General features: G+C 43.8%; 1 protein-coding gene across 18 annotated transcripts in view; it reads left to right on the top strand.

Annotated features, from left to right (window-relative positions):
- Positions 1-14,798, top strand: part of Lpp (LIM domain containing preferred translocation partner in lipoma) — a 641,914-nt gene that overhangs the window by 610,261 nt on the left and 16,855 nt on the right. For all 18 annotated transcript variants that reach the window (XM_063270369.1, XM_039088098.2, XM_039088097.2 and 15 more), the window contains one exon: positions 9,590-9,768. In XM_063270369.1, coding sequence (XP_063126439.1) covers positions 9,590-9,768 — 179 coding nt within the window. The remainder of the gene's footprint in view (positions 1-9,589; positions 9,769-14,798) is intronic.

The raw sequence follows: 14,798 nt of genomic DNA, 5'->3' as shown, positions 1-14,798 counted from the left end.
GATTCAGAGTGGTTTAATTCTGATCTGAAATGTGCACACGGGTGGTCATTACTGTGTATACACATAGCTAGAAAGATCTTTGCTTAAACTCACATTATAGAATGTTCCCCTAGACGGATCAATTACTCTTGATAATCAGGTGGCGTTAAGTAAAAGAGTGTTGTCCTACGGACTGTGCATGTGTGAAACAATTTCAGATCACTTAAGCTCTTAGGGGAGTGTATAGCAATAATTTTTTGAGAGATACATCCTGGCTGAGATAAAAACAATCCTAAGACCAAAACATGCCTCAGGTGTTATTTTATTTAATGCCATTCATTTTCTTCTTCATACAACAAATACTTTTTGCAGGCCCATTATGACTACATGCTGTTACAGAGGCTGATAATGTATTGGTCTTTAATGCCTCGTGACAAGTAATGATACGGGCCGCCACTGGCAAGAATGATGAGAGGTTGGCCTTAGACAGCATGCCATGGGAATCGGCATCTCTGAGGTCCATTTCCATCACAGTGTAATCATCTCCTATCAGAGGCAAAGGTGCAAACAGATGTGCAAGCAGAGACGTCCACGTGCAGTGGCTTTTCACATGATGGAGACAGTTGTGTTCGTCTTGCCTTATTCTTGAACCATATGCAATCAGAAGTTTGGAGCTTCTAGCGATTGGATTGGGGCTGGGACCACACAAGAAAGTATCCCATGTGAGTCCTGGACATGACATCTTCATTGAATGGCAGTGATACTCAGAAAAATCCATCTCCCAGCAACAACACCCTGCTATATAATGTGAAAAGGGACAAGAAGCCCCAAATTATATATTTGTGAAGTGTTATGGGACAGCAGAATGCTAGCAATGAGCCAGGGCATTTTGTGGGATCGCCAATACAAGGAACTAGAAGAAACTTACTGATCAGCAGAAAGTATGAACTAGAGAAAAGCTTGCGTGCCTTGGGTGTGGAAGGCATAGATTTAAGTTCTGATCACATTAGGATGCATACATAGAAAGTCTCCACTCTGCCTCCCCTGCCTGACTGCTGTAGAGATATTTGACGTCCTGTGCGCGCACACTTAGTGCACATGTCCGGGTGCCAGATTTGGTTTGGTGTAGATAAAGTCCTGGAAATTATTTTTTATGAAGAAAAGCTATATTAAAAAAACCAACATTGAAGCTAGCATTACATACCAGGCACTTATAGGATCTTAACTAACCATTAAAAACAGAACAAGACACTTTCAGTCTTCGTAGGTGAGGACGCCAAACATCACTTAATGCTTAGACTTTCAAACCCAGCCTCCTAAAGCCACCAGCAGCTCTTTGACTGTATGACAGGCCTGCTGCAGTTCTCAGGTGAATAAGTCCTAACAAGACTATGCCTTGAAGATGTTGTAAAGACAGCTCTCTGATTGGACTTGGCTCGGAAGGAAAGGAATTCTATTCTTTCTTCCCCTCTCACGATAGTCTTGCTGGAGTTCTGTGATCTTTTAATTTGCCCCTGGCATGAAGGTAGCTTTGCCTCCCTCTGTTTCTCAAGGATTCTGACACATCCACGTATTTGGGGAGCCCTCCTGTTCTACATAGTTACATGCTTTAAAATGACAAATCACTTCTCTGAGCTTTAAGGAGTAGCTATACTATTGTCTTTTTGAAGGAAAAGTTTGTTTCTTTGTTTGTTTGTTTGTTTGTTTGTTTGTTTGTTTGGTTGGTTGGTTAGTTGGTTGGTTGTTTGGTTGGATATGGTCTCCCATTGACCTGGAATTTACCCCGTAAGCTAGATTTGATGGCTAGTGAGCCCCAAGGATCCACATCTCTCCCCTTACCAGCAGTAGGGTTAGACCATGTACCACTTTTCACTTTGTGTATGTGTGTATGGTTTGGGGATATGTATATTTGTGACCTGGGAGCAGTTTCCCAAAAGAGGGCGTTAAACTAGTCGAACTGGGATTACATAAAGGTTTGAGCTGCCGTATGTGTTCTGGAATTGAACCTGGATCTTCTGGAACGGCAGCCAGTGCTGTTAATGGTCAACCCATCTTTCCAGCAATGCACACCTGGTTTGTTTGTTGTTTTTGTTGTTTGTTGTTTGTTTGTTTTAACTTGAGTCCTAGTAAATGAACTGTACTTCCTGATAAGTACTTTACCAAGTGAGAAATCTCCCAGCTCTCCTGTTTCTTAATTTTAAAGTCAATTTATAGAGTTCAAATGGAAACAAAATTCTTGTCTTCTACTTCATAATCCTAGATTAATAATTCTACATTTCTCTAAAATGTTTAGTTGTTCATATTTGTGTTCGTGCCTGAAAATACTGAATTCTCCCTCACCACTTCACAGATTTTTGTCACAGTGTTCTGGAGAATGAGTTTTGGTTGAAGGCAGGCTTGTCTAAGACATCTCTCAAGAGGGCTTATATACTGATGAAGACTCACGTTATAACATCAGCTCCAAAGAGTATGACAATCAGTTTTCCTTTAAATGACAAATCAGACCCCACCAAGAAGAGAGGTATCATCACAAACCACAGAAAGCAACCTGTCCTCCCCCGTTCTCAATAACTCCTCTCCGTTTTCTCAGTCACATCAGGTTGCTGGTGTCTTCACGAGAGCAGCCCTGTGCTTTGCCATTAAGCAGTTGTTTGTAGGTGCGCTTTCTTCCCATTGCGCTGGGAGCTTGTGAATGAAAGGAGAGTGTCTCAGACTTCCAGGATGTGCAACACCTCACTCCCTAGGCTCTCGGCGACAGCAGAGTAAGTAGGGAGGCAGCTTATTAGAGGAGATGTATGAAGTATTTGTTTAAAGAGAATTCTAAGAAATTTGAAGAGTTATACTCAGAAGGATTTTATCAAAAAAAGAAAGTTGAAATACTTTTTACACAATCTTCAGTTAGGTGTTTTCTAGCTGTTGTGTGTGTGTCTGTCAGCCTGTCTGTGTGCCTCTGTGTGCACAAATATGAGTGTGTCTCTGGGTCTCTATGCTTGTCTGCAGGTATGTGAGTTTGTGTCTGTGTGTGTATGCAAAAAAAGTAAGTCATTACATCATAAAATATAGTTTTGAGGATTTTGATATCATCTAACAAAGTTTGGAGGAAAAATCATAATTTTCACCTATAAAAAAGAAATTTGATTCTGATTAGAGAGTTGTAGTTTAGGGATAGCACTAAATTCGCTGTCCTTATTTCTAGTCTGTTTGAAACACAGATGCAAATATAAAATGTACATCTTGATGGGGATACAGAAGGAGAGTAGCCCGGAGTGCAGGACAGATTGTAGTAGGAAATGTGCGCCTCAGCTGGGAGGCAGGGCTGTCGGGGTTGAGCTCCCAGGGCTGAGTGAAGTCTTTGCTTACGGAGACCCTAAAGCAGAGCCATTCTCTGGAAAGCCTTCTTGATTGTCAGAACCAAGAATAGATTAACAGTCCACATGTGAGTTAGACAGTACAATTATTTGAATCTGAATAATTACACTAGCACTTGAGGAGAAATTGCTGAATCATAGACCCAATCTCTTTCTGTGGATCGGAACTACCAGTCTGTTTGAACAGTCACACCGAAATGTGCTTCCCACATTTCACCTCACCGTTCATGTAGACAATGATGGCATTTGTGCAGAACACTGAAGGAAACGAGCATCTGCAGACCCAGCTGATAACTCAGGGACTCTGGAGCCCCTCATGTATGGCACACCTGAAATTCATTTAAACTTACTCTCTGGCAGCCTTTTACACGGTTACATAAAATAATTTTATTTTAAATAAATTATCCATAACTTGTTGGCTTATCTTGTAATTAAAATTCATGGAGCATCAGTGTTATGCAGAAACGCCATTGTAAATGCTGTGACCCAACAACGAGTTTTCTGTCTCGTGGTGTAGGAGTTTGGGGGGACAGATGGTCTTGAGATCACGATGTGTTTCCTGAGTTCATTTCTTTGCATGTAACTTTCAGGTAGGAAACCTGCATGCCTTCTGTTTGCAGTCTGAAGTGTTTCTACAAAAATACAGAAGTACAACCAGAACATTGGAGTTGCTCCCCATTGCATAGGGACCTAGGAGGCGTGAATCTGCTCCTAGACATATTCAGGATCCAAGCCTTGGTTTCTGGGTGGCACCCGGGCGGGGAGATGTGAACAGTGTGGCGTACATCTCACAGTCTATTCTTTGACACTCCTCATCGAGGAGTAAGTTTGGGCTCTCTGAGAAGGCCTCCTTGGCATCATTTCTCCGACCACAGCATCTAGAGGGAAGCACATGTAGAAAATAGAAGACATTATACAGACATTTCAGGTCTACTAGTTTCACTCTCCCTGATTCTCTCTTAATCAACTAAGTCCAGAATGTTTTCTAAAACATGAGAGGTCACCTCACCGTCTTATGAACCTTCCTGTTTTGTGATATGCTCATTTCTCCAAAATGTAAGATCCCATTTTAATTTTATAAAATTAGAGTTTCAGCTCAGCTCCCCTTCTAGTCTTCCAACTCTCCATGCACATCTGTCTTGGTCGCAGGCACTCACACTGACCGGTGTATTCCTGTCTGACGTGTTGGAGGCAACACCCTTTTCCATCTCTCTGTGGGGTGGTGGTTAGTGTTTGTGCTGCCTGCCTGCCTCATTTAGATTCAGCTGCTCCTTCAGCTCTTCTGCCTGGGAATTAGAAAAGTTATTTATATAACACCCAGGGATATAAAAACTACAACCAGATTGTATCTCAGATTTAACAACAGTTGCACTAGGGAGTCTTGAGTACAAGTTTGTTTGTGATTTTAGTTTGGTTTTCAGTTAAATTTTTGTGTCTAATCACAACTGGAGCACCACCCTTTCCGAAGTTTACCGTCTGTGCCTTTCGACTACTAAGCCCCTGATTCTTTCCTGCATCTCTCAGATGTTTGCATTTTGATCACACTTTGATTAGAGTAACTGCTCAAAGTAGTGTCTGTTGTAAAATGAATAAAATACAGATCTAGCATTGAGTTTAAGCGACAAGGTCTTCGCCCGGGACCATGGGCTGCGCAGGGTAATGATGACTGTGTAGATGATGTAGTATGTTGCCCAGATGCCTCTTTGAGACTGAAGTTCTCATTTCCCCACCTGCTGGGAATATTAACTGGTGAATTCTCGTACCTAGGTCCCTCTGCACTCATTATCAGATGAAGGAAAGTACTTCAGTCAGAGTTACTCTTCATTCTTGAGAATGGTCTTGCGTCTGCTGATACATGCAGCTATAAGGACTCCCAAGAGCTTCGTGAAAAAGCAATTCCTCAGGTCACTCCCAGGTGTCACATCCTCCTTGGAGGAATCTAGGCTTTGGTCACAGCTACATCTTAGATTTCACCCAGGCACTTCTTTAATCTCCCATAGATGCCAATCACAAGCCCAATAGCTCCCTGTGTGCAAAGTAGTTTCAGAATCTGTTCCATAGGCAACACAACCTCAGACTAAAGTTTTATGGGAAGAAAGAAGACCGATTACTGCTTGGCCACATAGATGTCATAGGGGAAACATCTCATAAACAATCCTATGGGCAGAGAACATGGCTTATTTTTACTATAACAGAGGGAGACTCAGGAAAGATTTCTTTTCCACAGTAGGCAGCCTTTGAGCTTCATTTAAAAAAGAAAGACAGCAGATTATTTTCTGGGGAAGGAAAAGGACAAGGTGCCCTGGGTGTGTGCACTGATTTTTAGAGATGTAGCGATGAGTAGAGAATGGCAGACAGAAGGTGAAGCCCATGTGGGAGATCATCGTTGAGGAGGAGGAGCCAAGTCACAAAGCACACTGCTGATTGGGTGGGTCCCTGAGCGGTGCTGTGTTCTCCTGCGAGCTGTCAAACGTGGCACCATGTTCCACATCTAAGACGTGATCTGAGCAGACTTCGCGACATCTTTTTCACTAATGCTATCGAAGCCTGTTTCCTTCAAAACTGTCATTTCACATTCGCTCTACCCGACTTTAGAAAAGCTTAATATGTACACGAAGAGTCCAGCTTTCTGTTTAAAAATAACTGCGTATGAAAAGGTACAAAGCTTCCATTGTTGTGCTTAAAATTTTATCATTAGAAATGTCTGAGTCTGACGAACATGTGAGTCCCACTTTCAAGCCTTGTCCGGGGATTTTCCACTTGTGTCTAGAATGTACCTGGGAGTGGGAAATTGGTCTCTTCTTGCGTTAGTGCTAATAAATAACAGTATGCTAAAGGGTTGGGATGAATCAGTTTACCATTGAGAAACTTGAAGTCTACAGCAAAGAAATTGTACAAAAGAAAGTATTCTTCCGTGTTGTCCCAGCCAGGACCCTGCATAGACTTTGAGAAGCACGTGCTTCTCGTTATGGCTATATATGAGTCTGTCAGGCACCTCTCTAAATTACCAGGAGTCAGGAAAGTAGAAACAAACGCCAAACTCAAGTGCCCTCACAGCTCAGCGACCTAGTTAACCAGTAGACCCTGAGTCTGACCTCACCTGGCCTAGCGGAAGTGCAAGTGTGCTCTGCCCTGACAGTGTAAAATAGGGACAGACATACAATCGAGGGAGTTGTCTGGGAAAGTTGTCATGGCTGTTTGTCTGAGCCACCTACTTTCTTGGAAACTTCGTTTTGTTTTTTTTTTTTTTCTCTGATTTTGGGGCATTTTGCATGAGGCTAATTTTAGGCATACCTTAAGCTTATTTTCTTTGTAAAACTGACCAGATTACCCATCCCCTGAATAGACCACTCACAGACCATAATGCTCTCCCTTAGAAACTGATTAAGCCTTGTATGTTGCTGCTAGTTTTGAGCAAAGGAGCTGAACCTCAGAGCCAAGCCTCAGTGCAAACAAATACAATTTCTGGTCTAGCATATTCTGGTTTATTCAACTCCATTTCATACAGGGTTTTAAAAAGAAGAAAATAAAAGTTAAAACCCACAGAAAAGCAAAACAGAAGCCCCAGGGAAATAATTTCTAGTCATGCTAACTCGGATCACCAAAGTAGAAAAGAAGCAGTGCTGTCCTCCTCCAGACCTTCACCCTGGATGCCTCTGCTACTGTAATTTCCACACTTCAAGTTGGGGGGAAAGGAGGCTAATAGTTTCCGAGAGTTTAAACTATGACCAAAGGCAGCTTCAGCACAGTTCATAGGAGAGGATGATGCTGGATTTGCCAGTTCATCTTGGGATGCAGTCCACACTTGGAGGAGATAGACCAGTGCTGTGCTGCCATGGTAGACCGTCAAGATTTCTTTATTCATTCTTCCTGGGGGCATTCTTCTCCAGCTTGTTTTTTTTTTCCCCAAGCAGTATACCGGGACAGAGAAATATAATCTTAAAAAATAGTCCCTTCCAACTGTAGAGATGGATCAATGGTTAAAAACATTAGCTCCTTTTCCAGAGGACTTGGGTTCCAGTCCCAGCACCTACATGACTGCTCACAACTGTTCATCACAACAGTAGATACAACTCCCTCACACAGACATACAGGCCAAATACCAACGCACATAAAGATAATAAATAATGTTTTAGAAAAACCCTAAAAGAAATCCCTTCCTTTAATGAAATTCTGGTATTGTAAAGTGATGGGATATATACAGTTAAGTGTCATAGAAAAGTAAATAAATTGAAGTGGGGTGGAAAAAAATGTAGTGTAGTTAGATAGGTAATCAAAGAGCTTTCTAACCTGTACATTGGAAGGTCAGAATGGCTGTTGTCAGAGTTCATGGACTCAGGCATCAAGATGTAAAAGCTAGGACTTCCTGAATAAAACAGATAGGCTTGCTGCTTGGATGCTCTGAGGAGCTGAGCCTACGGGGAAAGTTGGATGCCATGGAAGGAATTCACTACTTACACCACAGGGCCATGACGGCCTCTCTGGCATGAGGGAAGTACATGGGCCCATCCATGGTTTAGGAAGTAAATTGGCCTCCTTGTGGGGTAAGCAGGTTACTTCAGCTTTCAGGACCCTTGGTAACTCTCCACAGGCATCTATCTCTCCCCTCAACATTTAAAGATCTCAGGGCAGGAAGGGAGTTTCTCCTTCCTTTTCATGTTCTAGCTGCCTCGGGGTCTGTCTCTTGACACCTGTACCCTAATTTGATGCCTAATTCTAGTGAGTCACTTTAGAGAATAATATATCACGTGTGAAATAAAAACATTGGTTGAGAACACAGTCTGAGGGGTGGGACTGACAGTTGACCTCGCTGACTTCCTGAATATTACCTCTCAAGGTCCACATTTATTCCTAAGGCCCAGCATATTTTCAAATCTAAGTAAACAGAATTTCTTAGCTCACTTCTATATCCAAGCCACCAGTTTATGTTCAATATTTCTATCAGGAGTTTATTTATCCTGAATTTTGAGGTTTTAAATGGGAGCTTTGATTAGGGCTACAGAGGGCGTGGCCTCACCTCAGTCATCACACAGATAAAAGGTTAGGAGCTTGAATTACTCTAGATGCCTAGAACACATGGAACTCAAGACAGATGATCAAAATGTGAATGCTTCACTCCTTCTTTAAAAGGGGAACAAGAATTCCCTTGGCAGGGAATAGAGAGGCAAAGATTAAAACAGACACAGAAGGAACACCCATTCAGAGCCTGCCCCACATGTGGCCCATACATATACAGCCATCCAATTAGACAGGATGGATGAAGCAAAGAAGTGCAGGCCGACAGGAGCCAGATGTAGATCGCTCCTGAGAGACACAGCCAGAATACAGCAAATACAGAGGCGAATGCCAGCAGCAAACCACTGAACTGAGAAAGGGACCCCTGTTGAAGGAATCAGAGAAAGAACTAGAAGAGCTTGAAGGGGCCTGAGACCCCAAAAGTACAACAATGCCAAGCAACCAGAGCTTCCAGGGACTAAGCCACTACCTAAAGACTATACATGGACTGACCCTGGACTCTGACCTCATAGGTAGCAATGAATATCCTAGTTAGAGCACCAGTGGAAGGGGAAGCCCTTGGTCCTACTAAGACTGAATCCCCAGTGAACGTGATTGTTGGGGGGAGGGCGGCAATGGGGGGAGGGTTGGGAGGGGAACACCCATAAGGAAGGGGAGGGGGAGGAATTAGGGGGATGTTTGCCCCGAAACCGGGAAAGGGAATAACACTCGAAATGTATATAAGAAATACTCAAGTTAATAAAAAAAAAAAAGTTAGGAGCCATCAGTGACCCTACCTACTAAGCCTTTCATGTCGAGGCAAGTTTTACCTGAAATCTTCTAAGCACAGGACCTGCATAATGCACTTTAGTGAATACATCTAGCCTACTATGTGTTTTTATAAATAAAGTTCTACTGAACTGCGGGCTCCTGGCTCATGTGTTCTCAGAGGCAGCCTTTGGCCTAGGGTAAAATGAATTGTTGCCACCACAGATCCCTAGCATCGGAGCCTTTATTGAAAAACTTGTCATCACTCTTTGTGCAGCAGAATGGACTGCCACAGGAGAAAAGACAGCGGGTCTTCTAAACCATGGGTTTGCTGCCCAGTGCCTGGGTGATCCCCTTTGACCCCCTGTGTGCATCACTTTCATGTAGCTGCTGCTGGTGAAAACTGCCTTCCCTAGAGCACTGTGGTCAACACTGAAGCCGCGCTGTCCTGCTAAAAACAGTTCTCTTTCTTTCCTCAGAATACGCTGGAGCAGTGCAGTGTGTGTTCTAAGCCAATCATGGAGCGGATCCTCCGTGCCACCGGGAAGGCATACCACCCCCACTGCTTCACCTGCGTGATGTGCCACCGCAGCCTGGATGGCATCCCGTTTACCGTAGACGCATGCGGTCTCATTCACTGCATTGAGGACTTCCACAAGTAAGCGACCCCTCTCCCCGCTGGCCTGCCAGTCCTCCTGACATGTGCTTGCTGCCCACCACTGATTGTGCTCCTTTCTGAGCTGTGTACTCTGGGATTTAGGGAGATATTCCGAGAGTGATCCCCACACGGATGGATGTTAGCGGGTCCCTGTCGACCTCTCACCTTTTCTCTACTCAAAGCTTCTTTGCAAGTGATCATGACGTCCTTGTGAAGCTGTAGATATGGAGGAGTTGATTCAGGGAAATGAGAAGTGTAGCGATTGGCACGTTGCACAACTCCCAGCTCTTCGATTTAGTTCTCACACTAAAACTTGTCCTGATGGTCCCCTAACTATGACAACGTCTCTATGCTTGTCACTGTGCCGTTAGGAGGTGCTGGGTCACAGATGCAGAGAACAATTCCATCCCACAGTTCCAGTGTGTGAAGCAGTCACATGCCATACCAACGTGTGTACGTCCTCCCTCACCCTCCTCCCCAGCCGAGGCCCGTGTGCCTCACTATGTTTCCCGAAGACTTCTATCAGTGCAGTGTTGGGCCACACTTTGAGAAGGATGCCAAAAACATAGGACTCCTCTCCCGTCTCTGATTTCAGCGCCCTCTCCCATCCTAACTGCGGGGTTTGGGGAAAACCGCAGCTTTGTATTTTTCTCCGTCGCGCTTGTTGACTGGCTAACCAGTTCGTCGCACCCACGCACGTGTTTATTATGGTCTGTATGGGGAGCTTCAGGTACGGCTTGTGTGAGGCAGTACGGCTTCCTTGCTTCCGTTTGCTGGGCAGCCGCTCTGCGAGTGGTTTGTAAGACTCCCAAGGATGAAGCACGTCGCTGACCACTTTGGGCTCCGCTCCGAGGCTCAGGATGGGCTGTGGGTTTCTTTCCGCACTGTTGATTGTCAGCATCCAGAAGGCACTTTCCTCAAGCAGTTTGGGGGACCTGATACTCATATTTTAAAAATGAATTTCCTGACCTCTCTCCCAAGTAGCAGTGAAAGCAAAAGCCTCACCAAAAGATGTGAGGCCGAATGAATCAAATAAATAAATAAATAAAAATAAAAGCCAAGCCAGAAGCAGAAATTTTCAACTTGAATTAGACAAGAGAAGGCTCATTTTTAAAGGGCAGTCACAGCATAAATTGTACTTCACATTATTGCTATTTTTAGCTTGTAATTACACATGAAAAAAAAAACCTGCATCTATTTAAGGGAAGTGAAAAGAAACCAGCGCCGAGTGTTTTTCTGTCACCGTTCTCTCCTCTCGGAGACTCCACTGATCCAGGAAAGACAGATAGCTGTAACAGAGCACACGCTTGTGTTGCTGGAAAAGCCCGAGACGTTACACCCCTCAACTAAAAGGGGAACTCGGTTCTGACAAATGTAAGTCTATGTCGCCCCCATTTCTCTTCCTTTCTAGTGGTGGGGAGCATAATTAGAGACCTGTAACCAGTGACATAAGCGTGTGGGTCTGAACACTCCCGCAAGCAGACGTGAGCGACTAAAGGGAGAGAGAGAGAGAGAGATTCATATCTCAGCCCCCGCCCCTCCCCTTCCAGTGCACATGTAAATGGAGTTATTTTTTAAAAAATAGTGTCTGTACAATTGGAAGTTATTGGGGGGTGGATATTTCCCTTCTATGGAAGAAAAATAAAAGAACATATTCCAGAATGCTCGTTGCTTAGCTTTGAAAGTACTAGAATACAGAGTGGGTAGCCTTCCATCATGGGCTGCTAGCCTTCCAGCATGGGGAGTGTTATTGCGTGGCCAGGGAGACCCCCAAAGGGGCAGAGCCTGCTTAGAGAAACTCTTTGTTCTGAGTGGGTTTCGCCCGTGAGCTTTCAGGAAACACATTTCAGTTTGGTTCTGCTCACATCACGTCCCTCTACATGCCAGTAGCTGTGATGAGTGCTGACGGAGAAGCTGGACAGGGAGAGCTGGATAAAGGTCGGTGTCGGTATGGGCCTGTGGCAGGGAGGCAGGGTATAACCAGGATACAGGGCAGAAAGAGCAGCACCCGGAGGGCAGCTGCCCTGTCCTCCTCAGAACTGATCATTTGACTCAGGGAGCCAGGCAGGCCTCACGCAAGCAGTAGAAGTGTGCTACGTAAGAAACAAGGGGTTTGCTAATAGAGGGTGTGAGGTAGTCTATGGAAAAGCCTCTCAAATGTTATCTCGGAGCTTCTCACTCGAAGGGCAGAAGCATGAGGTTTGCCTAATGGGCCTTTAGTTAAGGTTGACTCATATCTACAGCCTAGGAATTGGATCCTTTCACAGACCGGTATCTACTGAGGACTCTGTAGTTAAGATTCACCTTAGGCCCTGTACACAGTATACAGGGGTGGCCAGGGGGTGTGTATACACACACGCACACACACTCACATACACACACACACACACACACTCATACACACACACCACACACACTCATACACACACACACTCATACACACACACACTCATACGCACACACACTCACATACACACTCACATACACATACATACACACCACACACACACTCACACACACACTCATACACACACACTCATACACACACACTCACACACACACATACACAGTCTTCTCATTTTACCTATATGACCCTATTCAAAACTAAACTTACTATTTTAATAAGACTTCTTTTATCTTACCCCTCCTTATTCCCAGGGATCATGCCACCTCTATATTTGAGTAATTTTGTAAGTCTATATAGTGTTGTTGGAATTGTAATGACCTATACCTATGAATAAAGTTTCACAGTATCCATGTTAGATATCTTTTTGCAACAAGATAGACTATGTATAAGACGTTTAGGACAAAAACAGAAGCATGGAGAATTCCCTATGAGGCCTGTGCTGGAATATTGTTGAATCCATGTTTCTAGTGCCAGGGCACTGGTGATATCCAGGACAGTCAGCTTGAACTGTTGGCATGTGACAAATGCACAGTGACCTGTGCTTTCTTGGCAGAGGTGTCACCTGTGGTCTTAATGAGACTTCCTTCCCCTCTGATTAGTACCTGAGTAGAAAGGTGTATTTGAACATGTGATTTTCAGAATATTTAGTCCATAGTGAGCTGTCCTGCCTTTCTGTAGCTGTGGTAGGCAGCATATGATGGAAGAAATGCACCACAGGACAAAGCTATTCACCTCGTGACTGCCAGGGACTAGACGTGCCCTCAAAAAGCCTGCTGTCGGTGACCTTCTCGCTCTAACAAACTTACGTCCTCTGTCTCCACTGCGTCCTGGAAACACCCTTTCACTGTAACTCCAACACTGGCCTAATCTGTTGAAGTCTAGGCTGTCTCAGTCCAGTCACCTCCCAAAGGTTCATCAGCTGGCAACCAAGGCCCAAGTCCGTGAGCCTGGAGGGAACCTTGCAAATTCAGACCATAGCCCTGACCCTTTAGTCCTTTGATTCAGCATTCATTTGTTAATTGCCAAAAAATATGTTGGCTATGAAATGACTAGGTTCATGGTTCCCTTGACTGAAGAACAGAAGTGGTAAACATACTTTCTCATAAGGTGGCTATCAACAGAAAATCATGACATGTGTACAGTGCTGAACAGACATAATAGGCACTCAGTAGGCAGTAACCATCAGAACTGCTTTCACTCTGTTTTTATTAGTATTTATTAGTGTCCAGTCGACAATTTAAGCACTGGAAAACACCCCCTCAGATCACGAGCACCATAGTGACAGCTCCTGCCTCTCTACTTTGCTAAGGATGAGTGACTGGTCAGAAAGGACATAGCTTCAGGCTGTCTAGAAACAAACGGACCCTGAGACCAGACATAAAATCCAATAACTTCTTTCTCATAAGAAACAGTATGGCAGGTGGTTCATGTCATTGGGTATCTCTCAGAATTCTCCTATATGAGTCAATCATAGTGGTCACCAAAGACATAGAAACAGTTACTACCTAAAAAGGTTAAAGGAAAAGAAAAAGAGGAGGAATCCTAGAGGAATACATGTACTGGGGAAACCAGGGAGTCTGTGGCTACTTATGCCTTCCCAGCATCCTGACAGCTGGAGAAAGGACATTTTAAAGTTCATATCAGAAGCCTGACTATTTTACTACTGATAACCCAGATTCAAAAATAATCAGGTAATTCAAAGCAGTTTTTTCCACCGAATATCAACTTCTTGCATAAAATATCAATTACAACAACCCTGATTACTACTGCAGTTGTACCATGATCCTCTTAATTTCTCTTTCACAGCAATCAATCGATCTGCTGCTTAATTCATATTTATTTAGATTGCAGCCTTACAGATGCCTTTTGGGTGCCTCCAGGAAAATTAAAATGTACACAGCGAGTATAATGTATGTAAAAACTCTTTGACAACCGTGAAGTTCTCTGCAGAGTATTAGATTACTATCATTATTTCCTTTTAAGTCTTACTACAAGTAGATAAATTTTAACATCATTAATCTTAAAACCATCACCATGAAAAACTTTAGTAACTTACATCCCCTTTCTCCCTCATTGGCTTTTAGGTTTTGAAACAAGATCTCACTCAGTGTTCTAAGCTAGGTTGGAACTTTGCTGTTCCTCCTGCCTCTGCCTCTCCGGTACTAGGATTTTAGAGGTCCTGGCTCTGTGTACCCTTTAATGGTCGTCTTCAGTTCTTATTTGTGTCCATTCCAAATCATGTCTCAGTTCACTCCTTCACAAATGGTATATATGCAAATGTATGTTTGAGGCTTTCTGTGGTAGAGAACTCAAGACACATTTTAACGAAAGAAGCTGTAGAGATTTCTAATATTTGTCTATGGCTAAACGAAGGAATACCAATAGAAGCAAGTCAGAAGGTAGTCAGGGCCTACCAAGACCTTTGTCATCCATGTTCAGGCAGGAACTTGTTTCCAGCATTCAGCTATGTCATGCCCATGGGATCGTCCTATGCACAGGGTCTCCGCACCCCACGTGCTGCCTGCTAATGAATTCCCCGGTATTCTTTGTACAAAGCAGATCGCACCCTCTCCCCTGTCAGATAGCACTGCACACCATCTGTAGAGTCCTCTACTGCCTCAGT

Source organism: Rattus norvegicus, chromosome 11 (assembly GCF_036323735.1).
Source record: "Rattus norvegicus strain BN/NHsdMcwi chromosome 11, GRCr8, whole genome shotgun sequence".
NCBI classification, from domain to species: Eukaryota; Metazoa; Chordata; class Mammalia; order Rodentia; family Muridae; genus Rattus; species Rattus norvegicus.
This window is presented reverse-complemented; position numbering and strand designations above follow the sequence as displayed.